Below are 21,816 nucleotides of genomic sequence, written 5' to 3'. Positions count from 1 at the left end.
ACACAAATTTATACACAATTATCAGAGAAAAAGAAGAATATAGTATATTATAAGTATAAGAGAATAGTATAATGCACTGAACATCCTAGATTGCGAGTCAAACTTTTAAGTTTCCGCCAATTCATTCAGCAAAAGTTGCTGAGTCTTTATTTTGAATGTTATGCGATCAGTGATCATCCTAATATTATGTGTCTAATACGTATTTAAATGCGCTAAATTCTCAAAATTTCAAAAATTTCATTACTGCTATTGCTATGTGTCTCGGTAGCAGCTATCAAACATGTTACATCAACAATTTATTTATTTATTATTTATTTATTTATTTGTTAAGGAGAGTCATTTATTTAAGAATTTAATATAACATAAGATCATAGAGCATAAGCTTCGCTCCTCATCTCCTTCTCACTACATTATTCAGATTTATTTTACATAGGAGGCTTGCAGCTCACCATACACTAAGTGGTGAATCTTAAACCTGTAGAAGTCACAGCCACAGACAGTGAATGTATTTATTAGTCATCTTCAGACATGAGGTGGAAACTTAATTAGTACGGTAGTAAACAAATTTTAAGATTGACTTCAAATCTGTTGCGCCTAGCTGATATAAACACATATTCTAGCAATTAATTTTATTCGTTTACATAATGTACGATAAACCTGGTAAGTATTAATTAAGCGATGGAGTTACTAAATAAAGAACTAAATTATTTTTTTATAAAAGATTTACTATTTTAGAAAGTTACAAGTAAACATAACTTAAATTAATAAATAAATAATGGTCTAATGAAACATTTTAACAACTAATGCTGTGATCATTAGAATGAAGGATGAGGTAACGGTGGTTGATGAGCTCCTAGCCAACAGGAAGTTATAAATATCAGTGGCTTCAGCGTTGCCCCATTCCAGGTTGCTGATGGCAGAATTAATGACAGAAACTCCTGTGGAGAAGGCGGTGCCGAGAGCTAGCTGGTTGGCGTATACCCAAGATTGGAACTGTAAGGAGAATTTGAATTGTTATGCTTCCTCTAGGGTTAAGAAGGATAAACGAGTTATATGTTTGATACTTGTTAGATATAATTGTCTTTAAATCTTCTGTAATACATGAGTAAGCATCATCATCAGCCTGCGGCAGTCCACTGCTGGACATAGGCCTCGCCCAAAGCTCGCTACCGAACCCGATCTTCGGTTCTACGCATCTAGTCATTGCCAGCTGCCCTGCGCAGGTCGTCGCTCCATCTAGCAGGAGGGCGTCCTACACTACGTTTGCCGGTTCGCGGTCTCCACTCCAGAACACGTCTACCCCAATGGTTATCGGTTTTGCGACATATGTGACCAACCCACTGCCACTTCAGCTTACTGACTCTGCGAGCTATATCAATCAACTTGGTTTTCGCCCAAATGACTTCATTACGTATTCGGTCTCGCAATGACAAACCAAGCATCGCTCGCTCCATAGCTCGCTGAGTAACTTTTGGTCGGTGGACTACTCGCACGGTCAGCGTCCACGTTTCGGCTCCGTAGGTAAGCATGAGTAAGTAACCTGAAGTGTATTCACGAATGCTCACTGTGACTGGGTTATCAAAAATGCATTCATGTATACATATATTAGCAACAGAATATGCAACAGTACGCTCTAGCGTATTAGTTGATCTTTAATAAACTAAAAAAGCCGTATCATTGTCATCAACTTTTGTATCTTAAGTCTACAAAACGCAGCAACTAATTACCGATTTGATATTTTTTTCTTTAAATTCTGTTATCTTACCTCTCTTATTATTGCGAAATCAGTTAGGAACCCAGATATTGCATTAACAGCTGTGACGAGACGAGCTTCACCTCCGTAGCTGAAACAAAAACTTGCTTGTTAGGTAAAAATGATAATTTTCAATTAATCTTGAAGCAGATACAACTATTAACAAATAATGACAGCGAACCTTCATTTTATAATAAAATTGTAAGTAAAATATTCCAGATTTTAATAAATTTAAAATAGAGATGAGTAGGGATTTGCAGATGAGTTCACACGCTACATAGTGCCTAATGGTTATCAAAGCATATTATGAGCATCAAAAGATGAACAACCTTGAGTGTGCTAGTAGAAATGGATAGTTTATTGGAAAATCTGAAAAAGATGAGTGGTATTATGGTCGTACCTGGTGCGAATAGCCGCAAAGTTTTGATACAGGAAGTTGAGAACGATAGGCAAATTCTCCCTGTTGCCTTGTAGAGCATAACTAAAGGCGTTCGTACGGTCGTGGATGCGGATCCTATCGTTGTGCATTGACTGGAACATGTAACTGAAAGGAACACAACAATTTGTCATCACTAAAGTTCGAGGCTTCCTTCTAATGAGAATTGTAGGCCTAATGCTTCCATAAATGTATAATTACCGTTGATTGCATGCTTAGAAATAATTGGCCTTGTAACACAAAATCACCATAAATAGATAGAATCAGTCGCTCGTTGAAAGTCTACCTTCTATTAATATCTGTTCAGATTAGAATAAGTAACTTTGTTATTTTCGGCTAAAGAGGATTAATTAACAGATGGCAATAATTCTGCACAGTCCACATTCTTTTTTAAATAAATGCCTTCCTATGGATTTATTCAATCATATATGTCACAGCCGAGGACAGGCAGGAATAGTGCAAGATGATGCAGGAGAAAGTGATTAGAGGAGGCCACGACCCTCAGCACTGAGGATTATCGACGCAAGGAGGAGATGGATCTATTTAATCAATTCCAAATATTCCAAATCCTAAATAATATTTTTGTTTTGGTAGAGAAAACGAAATAATCATAGATAATTGCATTTCATTAAAGATGATTTCAAATCAAGTAAATAATTTTCCAAATTAATGGTTAATGGCACATCCAAAACCATCTAAATAGATTGGGAAATCCCAACCATAAGAAATTTATTCTTATACCGAGTTTTTTTCTCTAATCTGATTTAATTAGGTATATGCGAAAGGCCCAATTTTAAATTATGTACTAAGGTACCACAATCATCTCTAATTATAATATTCAAAAGCATGTAATTTTGCATACAGGATAGCCGTTATCGTAAGAGCTGACTAAAGACATTCTCTCTGCAGGGTCTATAGATACAGTATCTGTCCAATTTCAATAATGCAATTGTAGATTTTGAATTTAAAAACAAGAATTGGTTGTTAAATCTGAACATACTGTTGCAATGAGTTTGTGTCCCTAGTACAAGCGAGAGCACGTAGCATAACGACCATGTCGGCTGTGTTCTGGGAAGCATTGTATCGCTCGAAGAGGAAGTTGTAGTCGCTGGAGTTGCCTTCGCGAACACCAACACAGTACACGTAGCGCCGAGAATTCACTGCGACCCTGAAAATACGAACATTTTGAAATGTTTTATCAACTAAGTTAAACTTTTACTGGTGGCAGGACCTCTTGTGAGTCCGCACGGGTAGGTACCACCACCCTGCCTATTTCTGCCGTGAAGCAGTAATGCGTTTCGGTTTGAAGGGTGGGGCAGCCGTTGTAATTATACTGAGACTTTAAAACTTGTATCTCAAGGTGGGTGGCGCGTCTACGTTGTAGATATCTATGGGCTCCAGTAACCACTTAACACCAGAGTTCGTCCACCCATCTAAGCAATAAAAAAAAGACTACATTACATCTTCTTCTTTAAATTGACCACAAAGTGAAATGAGTATACGTAGAATACCCATCTGAGCAGACGTGATGGTGACTCATGAACATCAGCATTTCCAGGGCAAAGCCAAGCCATTGCCTATTGCAATTACAGCATCTTTATTTTTATTTACTTAATTTTGTTCATTCAACGATCGTGCCAAAAGCAGATCCGTGAAATATTGCACAATCAGCACTATAATATGCTTAAACTTAAATTATCAGTAGTAGTAATATTCAAAAAGCGCGCGTTCAAGACCAGTTACACTTAAATAACTTTTCCAAACAGTTACTTATGAACCTGAATATGGGAATGTGATTTTGCACAGATAGGTACCACCATTCTATTTAATCCTAATCCACAGTGGGACAATCATCATACAATTAAACACTTTCCTTCACATTTCATCTCAAGGCACCTATGGGCCCTAGCTAGGGAAGTTTAAAGATTTTCCCTATATTTTTTGCCTTATGTTTAGTAAGTGCAAGATCCATGAGTACTTACTATTCTACTCTATTATTCTACCTTCACCCATTAAACATTTTCGAGCTTATGAGTAAGTAGTAAAGACCCAATCCCAATTTAGATAAATATCTATTAATTTATGATATTCAAGTCCACCTAAACGCCAATCGACTGAGCTGACGCAAGATAGTTTACGAGAAAGTGATTCAGAGAGACCATGATCCTCAGCATTGAGGATCATCGGCTCAAAGAGGTCATAATATTGCAGCGCGTCACAAAGCCGTTGATTGGCATAACTGGCGTTGTGTACACCGCTAGCCTTCTTCTTTTTCTTATCAGCCCATGGACATCTACTGCTGGACATAGGCCTCCCCCAAGCCTCGCCACAAAGACCGGTCCTGCGCTGCCTGCATCCAGCGGATCCCCGCGAACCTCAATAAATCGTCGGCCCATCTTGTGGGAGGTTTACCCACGCTACGACTTCCAGCCAGCCTGCCACCTATTAAATCAAACTATACTCACAAATTGGTCGAGTTATTCCTAAACTGCCTCCATTTCTGAAGACTGTCGCTGATGCAGCCGGAATGCCCGAGGTTGCAGGCGAGGTTCAAGATCTGCATTCTGTTGAGAATGGTTGATGTGGAGTCGGTTGCGCGTTCGTTGTATCCCAGGTGATTGATCACGTTTCTAAGAAGATCCAGAGTGTAAGCCTGCAAGTCAAATACGCAAACTTATTTATTTATGCACACATAGGGACGGTACGATAAATCGATTCGCGTGCCCTTGGGTGTCTTTTAAGGGCAATTCATAGTCTTCCAATGCAATTAAGGTTCATATTTAATTTCGTGATTCTAGGATATTCACCGGTTGGTATGGAATCAGCTGTTTGACCTTCACAAATATAAATATCGAATATACGAATCTTCATCGTGGCTCATGGAACCTCTTGTATTTCGTTTTGGAAAAAATTACAAAAATTTCACTAAATACGACCATGGTGTACACCGCTCGTGCCAAAATGATATCATATTAATTGGACCAACAGCTCAGCGTGGAAGGATCGTTGCGGCCGCGTCAGTTTGTACAGAAGAATTGCGTGATTTGTAGGCCAGATTTTTGTTACATTTTTTCTGTACACAACTGTAGATAAGATAGCAATTATAATTGTTTTTATTAGTAAAGTATTTAATTAACGAACAAGTATGTAGCGACTCACATACTGTAGCGTTTTACATGGCGATATATTACGTTGTCACCCTTTGTGTTTTAATATTGAAAAATGTTGTACTAATGAGCTTTACTATATCGCCACTCTCATCTTATTGGTCTAAGATGAATCACATAAAATTGCAATCTATCTATATTTATATAAATGAATTGATGTTCGTTAGTCTCGCTAAAACTCGAGAACGGCTGGACCGATTTGGCTAATTTTAGTCTCGAATTATTTGTGGAAGTCCAGGAAAGATTTAAAAGGATAGGATTTAGATAGATATGAAAATGCTCGGAGTTAAATAAGCAAATAGCAATTTTGCTTTTCCTTTCATGTGTCCCCCATCGGACGGAATCCTTTTGTTTGTTTTAAGTTTATTTTATACAAAAGTTTAGGTATTTTATTTATCGATTGAAGCACTACGGTCTGCCGGGTCAGCTAGTTCAATAATAAATAATGATAAAATAACTAATAGTCTGTCAATGGCAAGAGAAGAATTGAACTTACGATACAGTGACAATATAAGAAAACACTCGATTCGTTTTTTTTTTTTTATGATTGATAGTTTACTGGTGGCCCGAAGGCCTTTCCAGTTTCACCAGGGCAGGTGGGCGAGCAAAGGCTCAGCCAAGAGGGGCGGGATTTGCTAACAACTGCCCGAGCGCCTCCGAAGGAGACCTAACAACTCAAGAGCAATTGCTTCGCGAATGAATCTACCACCGGATCGGAATCGCGACCCGCTGAGAAGATCCGGCAAGAAACTCAGCGAGCTGATTCATGGGTTAGGTTGCACGGCGAACTCTTTGTCGAGTTCGACGAGTACGGTTACCGAGGTCCCCAAGCCTGCTCCTAGTGTTAGAGCTGAAGGCGTCTAATACAAAGGTTATTGGATCTGATGGATCCGTAAGGACGTGTCAAGGGCGTCGACGGTGACTGGCTCCTGCGTGATCAGGATTCGGGGAGTAGTCAGCGGCGGCAACGATAAGGCGATTATTATGACTCATAGTCTTATCGAAATACCGTTCCGACACTGACTTCATGTATTTCTGCATAGATTCGAGGCCCAGGTCGTCGTGTAGGTCAACGTTCCTCACGAACCACGGAGCTCCGACGGCTAACCTGCAAAAGCGGGATTGTAGAGATTGGAGGGTGTCTATGTGTGTGCGGGCCGCGTGAGCGAACACCACACTCGCGTAAGTCATGACGGGCCTTATGCAAGTTTTGTAAAGTGTCACCTTGTTCCGAAGGGACATTTTACTCCGCTTACAGATCTTGGGGTAGAGTCTACCGAGAATAAACGCGGCATGGTCACGGACTGATTTTATATGCGGGCGGAATGTCATCGATACTCGATTAGTTACTCACTGTGAACGCTGCATGCGCTTGAGGCAAATGTTCCAGTCTCCTGCGAATCCATTCGAGTTGCGTGATAGCGCCAGCCCAAACGTAATAGTCTCTCTCATTTTCCAGGAATGATAACACGTCGAAAGCACGAGACGTGGTGATCTTACCAGCTCGAATGAAGAACAAAACGTCGTTGACAATCTAAAAAAGAAATTAATATCATTCTGAATGATCTTTCGGAAGACCTAAATGGCAATTCCTTTAAATTAAATACGCCAGTACGTATATGCGATTATGGGTTATGCAAATGTGCACAACAATTTCACGAACACTAAATTCTACCTGAGATTATGATTTTAATTGTTCAGTTCTTAACTATATTTTAATTGTAACTATACTTGAGACCTTAGAACTTATATCTCAAGGTGGGTGGCGCATTTACGCTGTTGATGTCTATGGGCTCCAGTAACCACTTAACACCAGGTGGGCTGTGAGCTCATCCACCGATCTTAGCAATAAAAAAAAAGTTCTTTGTAAGTACTTTTTTTTTTTTTCCAAAATAGTTGCGAAAAAATCATCGCCATTGAAATTGTCTTCGTAAAGTAGAGCCTAAATGATGGTAGTATGTTTACATGTACACATAATACTAAGTTATATAGTATTAAAATTAGAGGAACATAAAGGTTTCATATTCCGATTTTTTTTTATTGCCCTTGTTGGCAACGGAGCATACGACCCACCTGATGTTGAGTGGTTTCCGTGGCCCATGGACTTCAGCAATGCCAGGGGCAAAGCCAAGCCGCTGCCTACCGTATTTGGAATACACTAAACGTTGCGTTACGGAACACAGACGTTCGTTAAGTATAAACAAAAATTTGACTCGTGATGAAGCCGAAGATAAGTTTAAAATCAAATCAAAAATTTTTTATTCAACATAAATGAAAGTACATACTTGTTGAACGTCAAAAGAACTACCGCCAATTCACAAGAACTAGCCTTCGTTCTGAGAAGAATTGGCAAGAAACTCAGCGGGCATGTCTTTTTTTTATTTAAATATTAGTTTTTTTTTTAATATTATTTTTATTTTAGTTCAATTAAAGATGTTGTAGTTTATCGCTTTATTGCTTACTTGAGCTCTGTTTAGTTTGTGAACTGCCTCTCTGTTGGTTCGGAGGAATGCAGCAATTCGCTGCCAAGTGCTGTCGTCATAGTTGACACGGTACAAACCTGTTGAAATGGATTTAATTTTACAATTTACTATTGAAACCCGACGACGCTCCACTGTGACTGGTAAGGAACACTGCTAACTGCTTAAAAAAGACCTGTTGCGTGAGCTATTTCGTGCATCATCCGATGCGTACTTTGATAGTATTACGACAAAAGCCTTAAGCACGGTGTTCCATAGCTGGCACCAATATTATAATCGTTTGAAACTTTAAGCTTTAAAAGTTAAAGATAACAAATACCGAATTTCATAATAATAAATTGTTTACCAGATTGAGCGATGTTCAACATCACCCAGTGTTGGCCGGCGGTACCCTGGATGTTGACAGTTCTGGTGTTCATAATTAAGCTGGGTCTGGTGTTGGAGAAATTACGGGTCGTTGCATCAGTCCAGGTGATAGGAATTCGCCAAAGCTGGTCTCGTGATCCAGTGAGGAGGAAACGCTCCTAGTAGATAAAATAATAGGTTGAAAAAAAAAAGCATTTGCCAAAATTAAGGGCATTTATACTTATTATTTATATGCTTATATAACTAGTCAGGTCATAAGTATTGTCACACAGTAACAAGTTTTCTTTTAGAATGCTGGCCACAAAAAAGTTTATTGAATTCGAATTTCGAATTGTTCATGAAAATAAAAATGTATACTTTTAGAATTTTACTCATTTTTAAATATGGAGTGGACGCTTAAAGAAGACCGTGCTGCAGTTAATTGCGTTGCATCGTTGCGGTTACGCGCCAATTCAAATTTTGAACATACTGAAAAATTTTAATATAACCAAAAGATTCGTTTATCGTACCATCAAACGATACAATGAAGACTCTAGTGTAGATGACAGGTCAAGAAGTGGTCGCCCTCGGTCTGTTAGGACTTCAGCAGTGATAAAAGCTGTGAAGGCGCGAATTCAAAGAAATCCCAAACGTAAGCAGAAACTGTTGGCCCTTCAGATGGGGTTAAGCAGAACCACGGTGAAAAGGGTGTTAAATGAAGACTTAGGGCTTCGGGCATATCGAACAAAAACAGGACATCGTTTGAATGCTCGTCTAATAGACCTGAGACTGAAGAGATGCCGCGCTTTGTTGAAGCGGTACGCGGGAAAAAAATATCGGGAAATTCTTTTTTCGGATGAAAAAATTTTTACCGTAGAAGAGAGCTACAACAAACAAAATGATAAGGTGTACGCACACAGTAGTAAAGAAGCGAGCAACCGTATTCCGCGTGTCCAACGAGGTCATTTTCCATCCTCGCTCATGGTATGGTTGGGAGTTTCTTATTGGGGCTTAACAGAGGTACATTTTTGTGAGAAAGGTGTAAAAACGAATGCAGTTGTGTATCAAAATACAGTCCTGACGAACCTTGTGGAACCTGTTTCTCATACCATGTTCAATAACAGGCACTGGGTATTCCAACAAGATTCGGCGCCAGCTCATAGAGCGAAGAGCACACAAGACTGGTTGGCGGCGCGTGAAATCGACTTCATCCGGTACGAAGACTGGCCCTCCTCCAGTCCAGATTTGAATCCGTTAGATTACAAGATATGGCAACACTTGGAGGAAAAGGCGTGCTCAAAGCCTCATCCTAATTTGGAGTCACTCAAGACATCCTTGATTAAGACAGCCGCGGATATTGACATGGACCTCGTTCGTGCTGCGATAGACGACTGGCCGCGCAGATTGAAGGCCTGTATTCAAAATCACGGAGGTCATTTTGAATAAACTTTAGTGTCATAAGAATCTATGTTTTGTTAAGTTCATTTTGGTATATGAATGGTTACATAATGAATAAACTTGTTTCAATTATTTTACATTAAACATGTGACAGAATTTATGACCTGACTAAGTATATCAAGGTTAAATATGCTAGAGTAGAGGAGGAAGAGGTCGACGGCAAAAGACATGGATGGAGTGTGTGAATAACGATATGAGAGAGATAGAGAGGAGTGAGTGTTGAAATGACGGCTGATAGAAGAGAATGGAAGAGAAAAATTAGCTGTGCCGACCCCACCTAGTGGGATAAGGTGGAGAAGAAGAAGATCAAGGTTAAATATGCTCACAATTTTGAAGTACTCCATTGAAAATTATTAGTTAATTTATCGTGTTATAAAAGTGTTTATTGGGTTGATTGTCCTTGTGTATTGAAATGAGTTTTTTCTTAGTTTTCTTAGACTTTAATAATCAATGTGAATCTTACAGTGCAAAATTGAAATGATTACGTCTCAAAAAAAAAAGTCTCAATAGCTTATTGTTAAAATAGCACTTGGCAAATAAAATAGCACTTGAAATAGCACGTTGAACGCCATGGGGCCCACCGCTGGGCCTAGCATACTATAATACGATTCGGGCCGAGGCCAAAATCAAGGAATCAGTAATTTTAATCAACTTAAAATTTTCATTTTAAAATTTATAATACGCAATAATTTGCACGGAAGATAAAAAGTTGCTACGTTTACCGCCTAGTTTTTAAAATATTTTAAAAGACTTGATAAAAACCACAACTTTCTATTGGAATTGAAAACTAAGGCGTTAGGTTCGGCTAAAGGGCCAAACGGATCACTTCCATACGCGTTTTATTTGATAGCTGCAATATGTGGCTAGTACGTGAAGCGTTTACGTTGGAACCCTAAGGCGGCTCACGGGTGACCCTCATAGCCCAAACGGCTCAGCACTGTGGCCTGAATGCTTCATTCATACTCAATTTTTCATGTGGCGTTCAACGTGTTAATTGACTTCATCTCTAACTTATATGTGACCTTAGAAACTGTACCTGAGTCAAAGTGATAACGCCATTGTTTGTGTTAAATTCTACATTAATGACGGGAGACCCTGGATTTTGGACCCAGCTGTCTAGAATTTCTCCGACATCAACGTTAGGGAAGTCACGAGCGAAAACGTGGTCTTCAGAGGCAGCTCTTCTCAAAGCGGCGTACAAGTCCGCAGGAGTACCAATGCCGTAAGCACTGTCAATGTTTGGAAGTAATATTATAACTACATAGTATAAAACAAAGTCGCTTTCTCTATCCCTATATCTCTATGTATGCTTAAATCTTTAAAACTACGCAACGGATTTTGATGCGTTTTTTTTTTAATAGATAGAGTGATTGAAGAGGAAGGTAATGTGGAAGAGAAATGTATAATAACATCCATTAAATAGTGGAGAAATCAATATAAATTACAGTTTCCGAAGCGAAGCAAGGGCGGGTCGCTAGTTTAAAGATAATACAAATCATAAGGCATGCTCATTAGTGCCGATAGTACAATATTAATGCCAAGAGTCGTAAGTTCAACATTAAGGCAATACTATCATTTTGTTAGTTTGTCCTAATTTTTGGTTTAGCTTAATATTATGGATAATATTTGTTAACGCTTTTTTTTTGTATTTAATAATTTTAAAATATTTCCCTATTACTTGTTGGATTCCCTGTTTGGACTACTTAAGTCTCTTATCTATATGTCTCAATACTCGCAACGTTATTATTTCATCAGTTTAGTAAAAGTTAACAAAACAACATAAATCTACAATCATGTGCCATATAGTAATTTTAATAATAATTGTAAATAGACATGCTTTAACAAAAACTAACTTCAAATAGAAAAAAAAAGATATTCCAAAACAAATTAATATACACTAAAAACAATAATCATCGAAATCGGTTGGCGTGATATTGAGTTATTGAGTTATTCATCTATTTGTCGCGCACTTACTTAATGCAAATTTAAGACTTATATGGTTTTCTCATGGGTATCATTATCAAAACTGGACTAAATTGGATCACACGGGAAGCTTCAGCTTTCTAATAAAAAAAGAATCATCAAAATCGATTCACCCAGTCAAAAGTTATGAGGTAACAAACATTTAAAAAAACATACAGTCGAATTAAGAACGTCCTCCTTTTTTTAAATCTGTTAAAAAGTACACGTACTTGTCTCTGAGGTAGTATCTCAGGCCGTTCCTGAAAGTTCTGGAGCCGAGGAAATGCTCCATCATCCTGAGAACCGAAGCGCCCTTGGCGTAGCTTGTTGTACTGAAGTGGGAAGAGATCGATGAATTATTAGACACTTCGGTCCAGTTCATCGGCGTCGCACCAGTTCCGGCATCCCACGTCAGAGCGCTGTGTACGTAGTCCACAACAAATTGGTCGTCTAGCTCCAAAGAAGGATCCGCCTGAGAAACAAAAAATACTCATTAACTATGGTCTCCATGTAATATTCCCATTTACTGGTTCGGAGTCCATTCAAATATTCAAAATAAACGTTGTGAAGATGATAAATATTAAAAATATCACATGTTAAACCTTCAAAACACTCTCCTGTAAAATTAGTAAGTTTTGAGATTTTACAGTTTTAATGCGAGAAGACGATATTATATGCAAAAATAAACTGTAACAGAATTAATACGTACGTAATGAGCACCGAAGTATTCGTAGAAGCTAGCAAAGGACTCGTTGAGCCACAAGTTACTCCACCAGAAACATGTGACAAGGTTGCCGAACCACTTGTGAGCTAATTCGTGAGCCATGATGGTGGCGATGAAGATCTTATTGATTAAATTCGTGTGCTGCGGATCGTAGAGCAGGTACGCTTCTCTGAAAATACAATAATGTGTAAATCTAAAATATATAAGAAAAGAAGTGGGTCACGGTCAGTTTTCCACGGTGAAGGAATAACATCGTGTAATAAAAATCAAACCCGCAAAATTATAATTTACTGGTGCTAGGACGTCTTGTGGGTCCGCACGGGTAGGTCCCACCACCCCGCCTATTTCTGCCGTGAAGTAGTTATGCGTTTCGGTTTGAAGGGTGGGGTAGCCGTTGTAACTAACTATACTGAGACCTTAGAACTTAATCTCAAGGTGGGTAGTGCATCTACGTTGTAGATGTCTATGGGCTCCAGTAACCACTTAATACCAGGTGGGTGTGAGCTCGTCCATCAATCTAAGCAATAAATTTTTTTTTTTTTAAAATACTCTGGAAGATTGCTGCTCCGTGAAAGTAACGAATGATAAGTTTCATAGATTTAATTTTTTCAACAGTAAGCTGTTCTTAAATTCCATGAAAAATTGCTAACTTATTATTAAAAGTAAATAACTTCATCTTAGTAAATTACGTAATACCACTATCAGGTTTATATATAAACCTGACTTTATATTTACTTTATAACATTTTACAAATATATTCGATTTCCAAATGACAATTACCTGTAGTTTACCATTCCCCAGTTCTCCATCGCACCAGATGGGAAATCAGGCAAGGCAATGTGATCGTTCTTCATAATTGTACCCTGACCCATCTCGTGATACAAAATTCCAAAGTAATCATCAAGCTTGTCGGTAATCTTCAAACCGATTTTGGCGGCATATTCATGTTGAGACGTTACACCTTGGCGAGAAATTATTCCGAATGGACGAGAGTCGGTACCGGTGAGACTGGTTTCAACAAAATCGCTTACGTGGAACGCTACCAAGTAAGAAGAGACGATGGGAGTTGGGAAGAACGTCTCTTTGACGCGGTTGGTAGAAGGGCTGTTGGTGAAGGAAAAAAATTAATTAGGATAAATGGTGGTAAATCCAAACTTCGTACAAAGGTACGCGCATCTATGACTTATGAAAATTTATGAAGTGACGTTGATGTTTCCTGGTATTGTATCGTCTTCTGCCGGTTTCGCAGCCCGTTTGGTCTTAAATGCTCATACTGGAACCCATAGACGAAAGAACACCATCCATCCGGGAACTTAGGCCAAAGTCACCATTTTATAATTTCAAGAGCAAGAAAACTGTTAATGTATTGCGAATTTGGCACCAGAATTTTCGTTATGGTGTCGAAGGTTCTTTACGTGGAAACAAAAACAATCAATTATTATAATAATAAAAAATACTTGCGTTTCTGTGTTAGATATAGGCATGTTCGAGTATGTCGGACTAAGGCCTCTGTCACGGGTGATTGAAATGATGTATATTGATTTAAACTGGGGCTCGTCGAAGCACGGGAAGGCCTTCCTAGCATGGAATGGCTGGAATTGTGTGGTAGCATAATATCTGAAAGAACACAATTTTATTTGTAACGTAGTCCATCTGATTAAGATATTAATAAAAAAATTCTAGAAGTTTTTATTGTAAGTAGCATGACATTACTTATTAACGCCAATCTAATTTCAAACGTTCTACGTTCTAAATTCAAGCTAATATGGTATTTTCTGATAAGCTGGAAACACGTATGATACTAGAGCTCAGTACTACCCTACTACTCATTCTAGCCTAGGAGATAAAGTACACGAAGACTACCAGTGGTATCTTTCGATACGAATAGAAGTGGCATATTAGGTATCTACCCATGAGACCAGATTGGCTACTTAAACGAAAAGATGTATGTGATGTACCCAAAACCTACTCACCTGAGCTGATTGTTGACGTAATAGTAACCTCGGTAAAAACCTCTGTCAATAGGATTGGTATTGATTTGACCGCGATACCTCACTGTGACGGTGTAATTACCAGCAGCGATTGGTTGGGCGAGGTTGATCAGCAGGAGTTCGTAATGTCTGTCAATAGTGAACGGATCCGGGAATTTTAATCCCACTGGAACACCACGGGCGGTAACCAAATTCACACCCTGGATAGAGACCACGTTCTGGTGGAACACGATCTGTTCAATGTTGCTCGCTAGAACCTAGAAATTAACGTTTAATTCGTTTTTGTCTTGAACTATCTAAAAAAATCTCATTCTCTAGTCAGATAAACACACGGCTTAATCTCGCGTTTGTTTTAATTTTAAAAGTTTTCAACATATTTATTGTTTGTACTAGCTGACCCGGCAGACTTCGTAGTGCCTCAACCGAGAAATAAAAGACCTAAACTTTTGTATAAAATAAACTCGAAAAAAAAACAAAAGGGATCCGTCCGACGGGGGACACATCTAAAAAAAACAAAATTGTTATTTTTATTTAATTCCGAGCATTTTCATATTTATCTACCTTCTCGGGACTTCCAGAAATAATTCAAAATTAGCCAATCGGTCCATCCGTTCTCGAGTTTTAGCGAGACTAACGAACAGCAATTCATTTATATATATATAGATTACGTAGCCGGATGAAAGGGGTTCACAGCCCGCCAGGCTTCAAGTGGTTAACGAAGCCCATAGACAACGTGAATACCGCCACCCACCTTGGATATAAAGTACTAAACATTAATGGATATTAATTGTAACTTAACTAACATACTCTTCTTTATATCTTTTAGATTTTCGTAATGTATGCGATTGGAAGAGGCCATGCTATAATGAGTATTAGGATCAGTAGTGCCAGATCTACCAATTCCCTAACTTATCCTCGTAATTTCTAGTCGACTAATATACAAAACGCTTGGCTTAGCTCGCTGTGAACCTAGTGTTAGCGAATGATTTCTTTTAAATAATAATAATAATAATAAGCATTTATTGCTGTTAAAATGTATAATACTTATATCTAAATATTATATATTTTTTTTGTATGCTAGGATATTATTATATATTTAAATTATCGACGTCCGGTATGTTTAGGAAACAGCTTGTCTCTCGACATAGGCCTCCTCTAATATCTTACACAAGTTCCTGTCTTTTGACTTTCTCAGCCACTCTCCGCCAGCTATTCTTTTGAAATCATCTTCCCATCTTTGATTTTTTCTGCCTTTACTTCTGTGCCCATCTCTTGGGTACAATTCCGTTACATTCTTTGTTCACTTTTGTTGTGTTTCTCTTAACATATTATTATGTCCTGCCCATCTCCACTTTTCATTTTATGTACTTTTTCGACGCTTTTTAATTTTGTTATGTTTTTTATGTAAGTTAGTCTAATTTTATCTTTTTTCTTAACTCCAGTGATACTTCTTCCTATATTGTTCTGACATATGTTTATTTTATTTTATTGTTTTTTGTCAATGCCCATGTTTGGCATCCATAGGTCAGGCATGGTAGAATGCAAGTATTATATAGTTTTGGTTTGTCTTTCATTTGCATATCTTTATTTTTCATTATTTCACTGAGGGACCAGTATCTCTTCCAAGTATTGGCTATTTTCCGATTGATCTCTTTTTGCATAGTGTCACTTGGCGATATTAACTGCCCCAGGTAAACATACTCTTCTACATATTCGATTTTTTCATTATTAACGGTGACATTATAGGTCTTTGTAGAATTGGTCATAATTTTGGTTTTTGCGGTATTCATCGATAGCCCTGCTTTTGCGCTTTGATCTGACAGTTCTTGTAGCATATGCTGCAGTTTTTCCGGGCATTCAGAAAAGAGGACCAGATCGTCCGCAAATCATAAGTGGTTGAGATTTTCTCCGTTTATGTTAATGCCATTTTTTTTAAATAGGAACAAACAAATGATTCATATCTAACGACCAAAGTTAGGATTTTGTTATGTAGATATAAGAGGCACACAGACAAGACCACAAAAACCAGCTTAAGTAAAAAATACAAAATATGTTCTGCCATGGCATCGACTCCGGTTGAATTTCGGACATAAATTTCGTGGTACAATCAGAATCGCTAACCTTTTGACGAGTGAAATACATGGTTTCGTGACATAATAAACAAGATGGTAATACCTAGGTGTACGATCTCAGGAATTCCTCTAAAAACCCAAATAAAAACAATGAAGTCTGCCCGTGAAAAACGTCATATTTTCAGCCTTCAAAAACATATAAGTCAAGGTTACCATAAAACTTCCTTTATATTTACTATCTGATACGATCGGCACAAGTAATCCTGATTATCGCTAAATGTGACAAAACCTGAATTTTATCGAAAGTATGATTAAAGTGTTGTAAAGTCATTCGATAAAAACGAGCTCGGTGTCTGGATAGCGATTACCGCAGTAACGTCGACAACTAATAAAAATAAAAACCAAAGGAATTTGATTGATGATGATTATGGAATTCAACAAAAATTAAGAGAATTAATATTATTTTATCGTGTGATATGAAACGAGTTTTGCACCCGCTCATCGGTCTAACTTAGTGATGATTATCGCAACATATCTCATGTATGCTTCTTTAATCTAGTGGTTTGACTCTGCAATGCAAATCTTTGTATTACTGTGGTGATTTCCATTTGATTGAATAAAAACAGGTTTAATTAAAAAAAATGTATGGCTTAGATGGCTGGACGAGCACACAAAGCACCTGGTGTTAAGTGGTTACTGGACCCCATAGACATCCACAAAGTAAATGCATACCCACATTGAGATATAAGTTCTAAGTTCTCAGTATAGTTACAACGGCTGCCCCACCCTTCAAACCGAAACACATTTTTGCTTCACGGCAGAAATAGGCAGGGTGGTGGTACCTACCCGTGCGGACTCACAAGAGGTCCTACCACCAGTAATTACGCTATTATAATTTTTCGGGTTTGATTTTTATTACACGATGTTATTCCTTCACCGTGGAAGTTAATCGTGAACATTTGTTAAGTACGTATTTCATTAGAAAGATTGGTACCCGCCTGCGGGATTCGAACACCGTTGCATCGCTACATACGAATGCACCAGAGGTATTATTCTTTAGGCCACGACGACTTATTACGACACAACGATTAATAATTATCAATTAATAAATATGTCATGATCTTTTTTTCGTGTGTTTTTTTTTCCATTTTTCCAAGGTTGACCGAAATATAACAGCCTGCTCATTGTAAGCAACATTGTGTTTACATTTATAGTCAAGAAACATGTTTAGTAAAATTTTGAACAAACCAACACGGTCAATTAAACCTAATAATCTGAATGAACAATTTGAAAAAATGTTTATCAATGAAAATTCAGACGACGCCTGACGTAGTAATTCAAATAATAATTTGCTTAAATACTTTCAGCGTTTTAAAGCGAAGAGTGCACATTTGTTTTTAAATTTTTTACGGTTTCTGCTCTAATGTTAATAGAGTAAGTCTTTCGTCGGATAGATGTGATGTGTCTTTCGAGAATTTAGGATAGTCTCCTCATTCAATATTGAGCTTGCGTTTTCACACCTGACACCCGTATTCCAATTATTAGTCTACACAAAAATGTAGGAACAAACCAGCTTTATAGTATTTTCTTGTGGCATAGCGGGCCGTAGACTTAATTTAAAAGTGCTTTTAAGATTTAAAATAAAAAAACCCGAGATTAAACCGTAAAAATAATTTTAATTATTTATCCCCATTTTGGTTATTACCAGTCCATATATAAAAAGGATTACTACTTTAGTGGAAAAGTACGCATCGACAGACATTACTAACCTCAATATCCATGCTAACGATACCATCAAACCTAGCTTCGTTTAAGAAGACCTCTAGGTCGACTCTCATAGTTCTAGGCTGGATAGTGTCGAGGAGTCGGTAAGCTGACTCGGCCACGTTTGTGCTATAGTCCATCCACTCAAGGTTGGACCTCAGCTCGTCCATGGGGACGGCGAGGCCGGTTCCAATTAGGATACATAGTACAGTGGGCAGCAGCATTGTACCTTTATTGACATTAAAAATATTATATAATCCAATAAACTTGTTAATAGCGGTAGGGCATATTGTAGGTCCACACAGGTGTTAATTTTCTGCTGCAACATAATAGGGTACCTACTTAAGCTTGACTCCCTAGTTAAGGGTAGGAATCTTTTACAGAGTATTTAAGTTTTCGACCTCAAATACGAAGGACATTCGCGTCGTGATATCTATGGGCCCATGTAATTCTGTAACACATAGACTGAAAGTTCGTCTATCCAACTATAATAATAAAAAAACAGAATTTCTCTGTTTGTCTGTAATTTCTTCGTTCCTTTTATTCGTTCGGTTAGTTCCATTTATTTTCACAAAAAATGAAACCGATTTAATGCATCATCATACAATTTCTAAGTACTATACTTCCATAAGAAGATAGAAGATTTAAATGCTATGTCATTCCGTGAGTAAGTAAATTAATTAAAAGCAAAATCGAACTCACCCATAGCGCGCAGCTCACCACCGCACGACCAACTAAACTATACAATAAACCAAATTATGTATTTATCATTTATTATCCGTTTATCGTCAGTGAATAATTCTTTTCAACTTATCGGAAACAAGTTCGAAATTATAAATTATCACTAAAGATTAATTTGTATTATCAATATTTGGAAGTGAAACGTCGGAATGCAGGCCGCACCGAACATACTATACCTTTTTTTCGTACCTAAGCTGATAGCCTTGAGAGGCTATGTCAGCGTAACCCTAACGTACTCAAACCAGAAGGCGTTCCTGGCACTGGCCTTCTTTTTTTTTCAGGTCGGGGGCCAAACCTCCTGCGAGGTCCCCCCACCTAGAGGGCGCGCCAGGTATGTGGGACTTGACGATCTGCAGGTGTTGGAAGCAGACCACGAGCCCAAGGAATTTAAAAGCCCTACCGCACTAAACGACTCCCCTGCACTCTTACACCCGACGTTCGATCTCGGTACGGGGCCAGAACCCGGTCAGAGTAAGGGGGTTCTCGCGGTCAACACTACAACCAGACATGCGGCGCCACCCCGAGGACGCCCGACCGACAAGTCGTCGAGGCGATAATCGACGACCAACGAGGCCGATCTCCGCGGAGCACTGGCCTAACCTAACCTAACACTGGCCCTAGCAAGAGCCATGCTTCGCAGAACCTACGACCGGATCGGAAACGCGACCCACTGAGAAGATCCGCCGAGAAACTCAGTAGGCTGTGTCGTGTAAATACCTCAAAAACATATTTCAATTATTCTTTAAGGAATTTTTTCGTTTTTTTTTTGGTATTGTTTATACTTTTTATCGGAATACCCGATCCCCATGCTGCTAAGTGTTTTTTTTTTTATTGCCTACATGTGTGGACGAGTTCACAGCCCACCTGGTGTTAAGTGGTTACTGGAGCCCATAGACATCCACAACGTAAATGCGCCACACACCTTGAGATATAAGTTCTAAGGTCTCAGTATAATTACAACGACTGCCCCGCCCTTCAAACCGAAACGCATTACTGCTTCACGGCGGAAATAGGCGGGACGGTGGTACCAACCGGGGGGCTCACAAGAGGTCCTACCACCAGTAATTACGCAAATTATAATTTTGCGGGTTTGATTTTCATTACACGATGCTATTCCTTCACCGTGGAAGTCAATCGTGAACAATTATTGTATTGAACGTATTTCATTAGAAAAATTGGTACCCGCCTGCAGTATTCGAACACCGTTGCATCGCTACGAATGCACCGGACGTCTTATTCTTTAGGCCACGATGACTTCAAAACCATAGTCCATGGACATTATAACATGAATGCCGCCCCCACTGAAATCAACTCTCAAGTATGATGTAAAAAGCTTTGAAAATACATATTAACGCCTACTAAAAATTTTTAATGATATTGTAGTTCAATTGCTCTAAGATTTTTAGTAGGACTTTTGATTGAAAACCGCAACTTTCACACAAACTCATACTTCAACTAGGTGAGCTCACAATTCACCTGGAGTAAGCTACTTTAGCCTACGATTTGATATGTAGGTATCGAGTTAAATCACAAAGTTATTAAGTTCTCGGCGGATATCTTTACACATGGGCGGTTTCTTGGAATGTTTTTTTGAATTCTAATTTCGCTATTAGGCCCTGTAAGTTCTCCGATCTGAGATCCACATAAAAAGGAACGCAATACATCGCTTACTTTCGCCATATCTGATTGACTTCAATTTAAGATTTTCACGGTAAATCAGGCTTAAAGAATTGTGTTTAGTATAGATATTTTTTGTTCTAGACAAGCCCATAGTCCAAGAAGGGTGAACGCTGTCGCCCACCTTTACATGTGATGTCGAAGTATCAATTTTGTTGTTTAATTCCAATCCTGCCAATTAAAACGGAACATATTATATTTTTTACGTGTGATAGAAATTGACAGAATAGTAGAAAAGGTTTTTTTAAAGAAAATTAAATTTACAATTGAATTACTATTATTATTCTAAATTAGGGAGTAATTTAGCTTGTGCGACACGACTTCTTCGCTTTTTTTTTCGTTCATGTCTCCCGATTATACACGCATAGTTACAGAGCAGTCTGAAGTCGTCGTGGCCTAAAGGATAAGACATCCGGTGCATTCGTTGTTGCGATGCACCGGTGTTCGAATCCCGCAGGTGGGTACCAATTTTTCGAATGAAATACGTACTTAACAAATGTTCACGATTGACTTCCACGGTGAAGGAATAACATCGTGTAATAAAAATCAAACCCGCAAAATTATAATTTGCGTAATCACTGGTGGTAGGACCTATTGTGAGTCCGCACGGGTAGGTACCACCGCCCTGCCTATTTCTGCCGTGAAGCAGTAATGCGTTTCGGTTTGAAGGGTGGGGTAGCCGTTGTAACTATACTGAGACCTTAGAACTTATATCTCAAGGTGGGTGGCGCATTTACGTTGTAGATGTCTATGGGCTCCAGTAACCACTTAACACCAGGTGGGCTGTGAGCTCGTCCACCCATCTAAGCAATAAAAAAAAAAAAAAAAAAAAAAAAAGCATACCATGTTTGATGCTTCCTATAAAAGCCACAAAGTACTACGCCATATACGAGTACATACATATCGACGGGTGTAAGGCCATTTGGCTTAAGCGACTTTTTTTTCAACTTTACGCAAGAGCTATTTAAATTATAAAATTTGGAAGAAAATATCGTAAAAACAAACTTCTTCAGCTTTTTTAATGGGGTAAGCTCCATTGAATTTCAATTAAAACATCAAACTGTTAACTCTAATTCCAAATGAAACGAACATTTAATTACGAAGATCAATAAACACGTTATGACGGATCCTCCCGAACCCCGGTTTTAGGTACCTCAAGCACCGGTCACCGCCCTCGCCGAACCCGTCGCTTGCGACGAAGTGCTCGACGAGTAAATTAACCCATAAACACGGCCCACTGAGTTTC

At 38.5% G+C, this 21,816-nt stretch overlaps 1 protein-coding gene across 1 annotated transcript; it reads right to left on the bottom strand.

The window, feature by feature from the left end:
* Positions 1-704: 704 nt before the first annotated feature.
* On the bottom strand, positions 705-19,008 carry Apn4 (aminopeptidase N). The gene is made up of 16 exons (XM_028180306.2): positions 18,855-19,008; positions 18,158-18,381; positions 14,299-14,573; positions 13,787-13,942; positions 13,106-13,429; positions 12,311-12,494; positions 11,832-12,073; positions 10,676-10,868; positions 8,183-8,360; positions 7,819-7,916; positions 6,711-6,890; positions 4,655-4,842; positions 3,190-3,357; positions 2,154-2,297; positions 1,766-1,844; positions 705-993 (listed from the first exon to the last, which is right to left on the bottom strand). The coding sequence occupies exons 1-16, from the start codon at positions 18,856-18,858 to the stop codon at positions 781-783; spliced, it is 2,850 nt and encodes a 949-aa protein (XP_028036107.2). The 5' UTR covers positions 18,859-19,008; the 3' UTR covers positions 705-780.
* Between the last annotated feature and the right edge of the window lie 2,808 nt (positions 19,009-21,816).

This window comes from Bombyx mandarina, chromosome 09 (genome assembly GCF_030267445.1).
Source record: "Bombyx mandarina strain Sakado chromosome 09, ASM3026744v2".
Classification (NCBI taxonomy): Eukaryota; Metazoa; Arthropoda; class Insecta; order Lepidoptera; family Bombycidae; genus Bombyx; species Bombyx mandarina.
The sequence above is the reverse complement of the archived record's forward strand: the minus strand, read 5'-3'. Positions and strand labels throughout refer to the sequence as shown.

Excerpts from the sequence above, each read along its gene's own strand:
- Apn4 (XM_028180306.2), bottom strand. Across the intron at positions 3,358-4,654 it reads AGGAATAACTCGACCAATTT|GGTCGCAGTGAATTCTCGGC; the intron begins GTGAGTATAGTT and ends TCGTATTTTCAG. Across the intron at positions 1,845-2,153 it reads TTTGCGGCTATTCGCACCAG|CTACGGAGGTGAAGCTCGTC; the intron begins GTACGACCATAA and ends TTTTTGTTTCAG.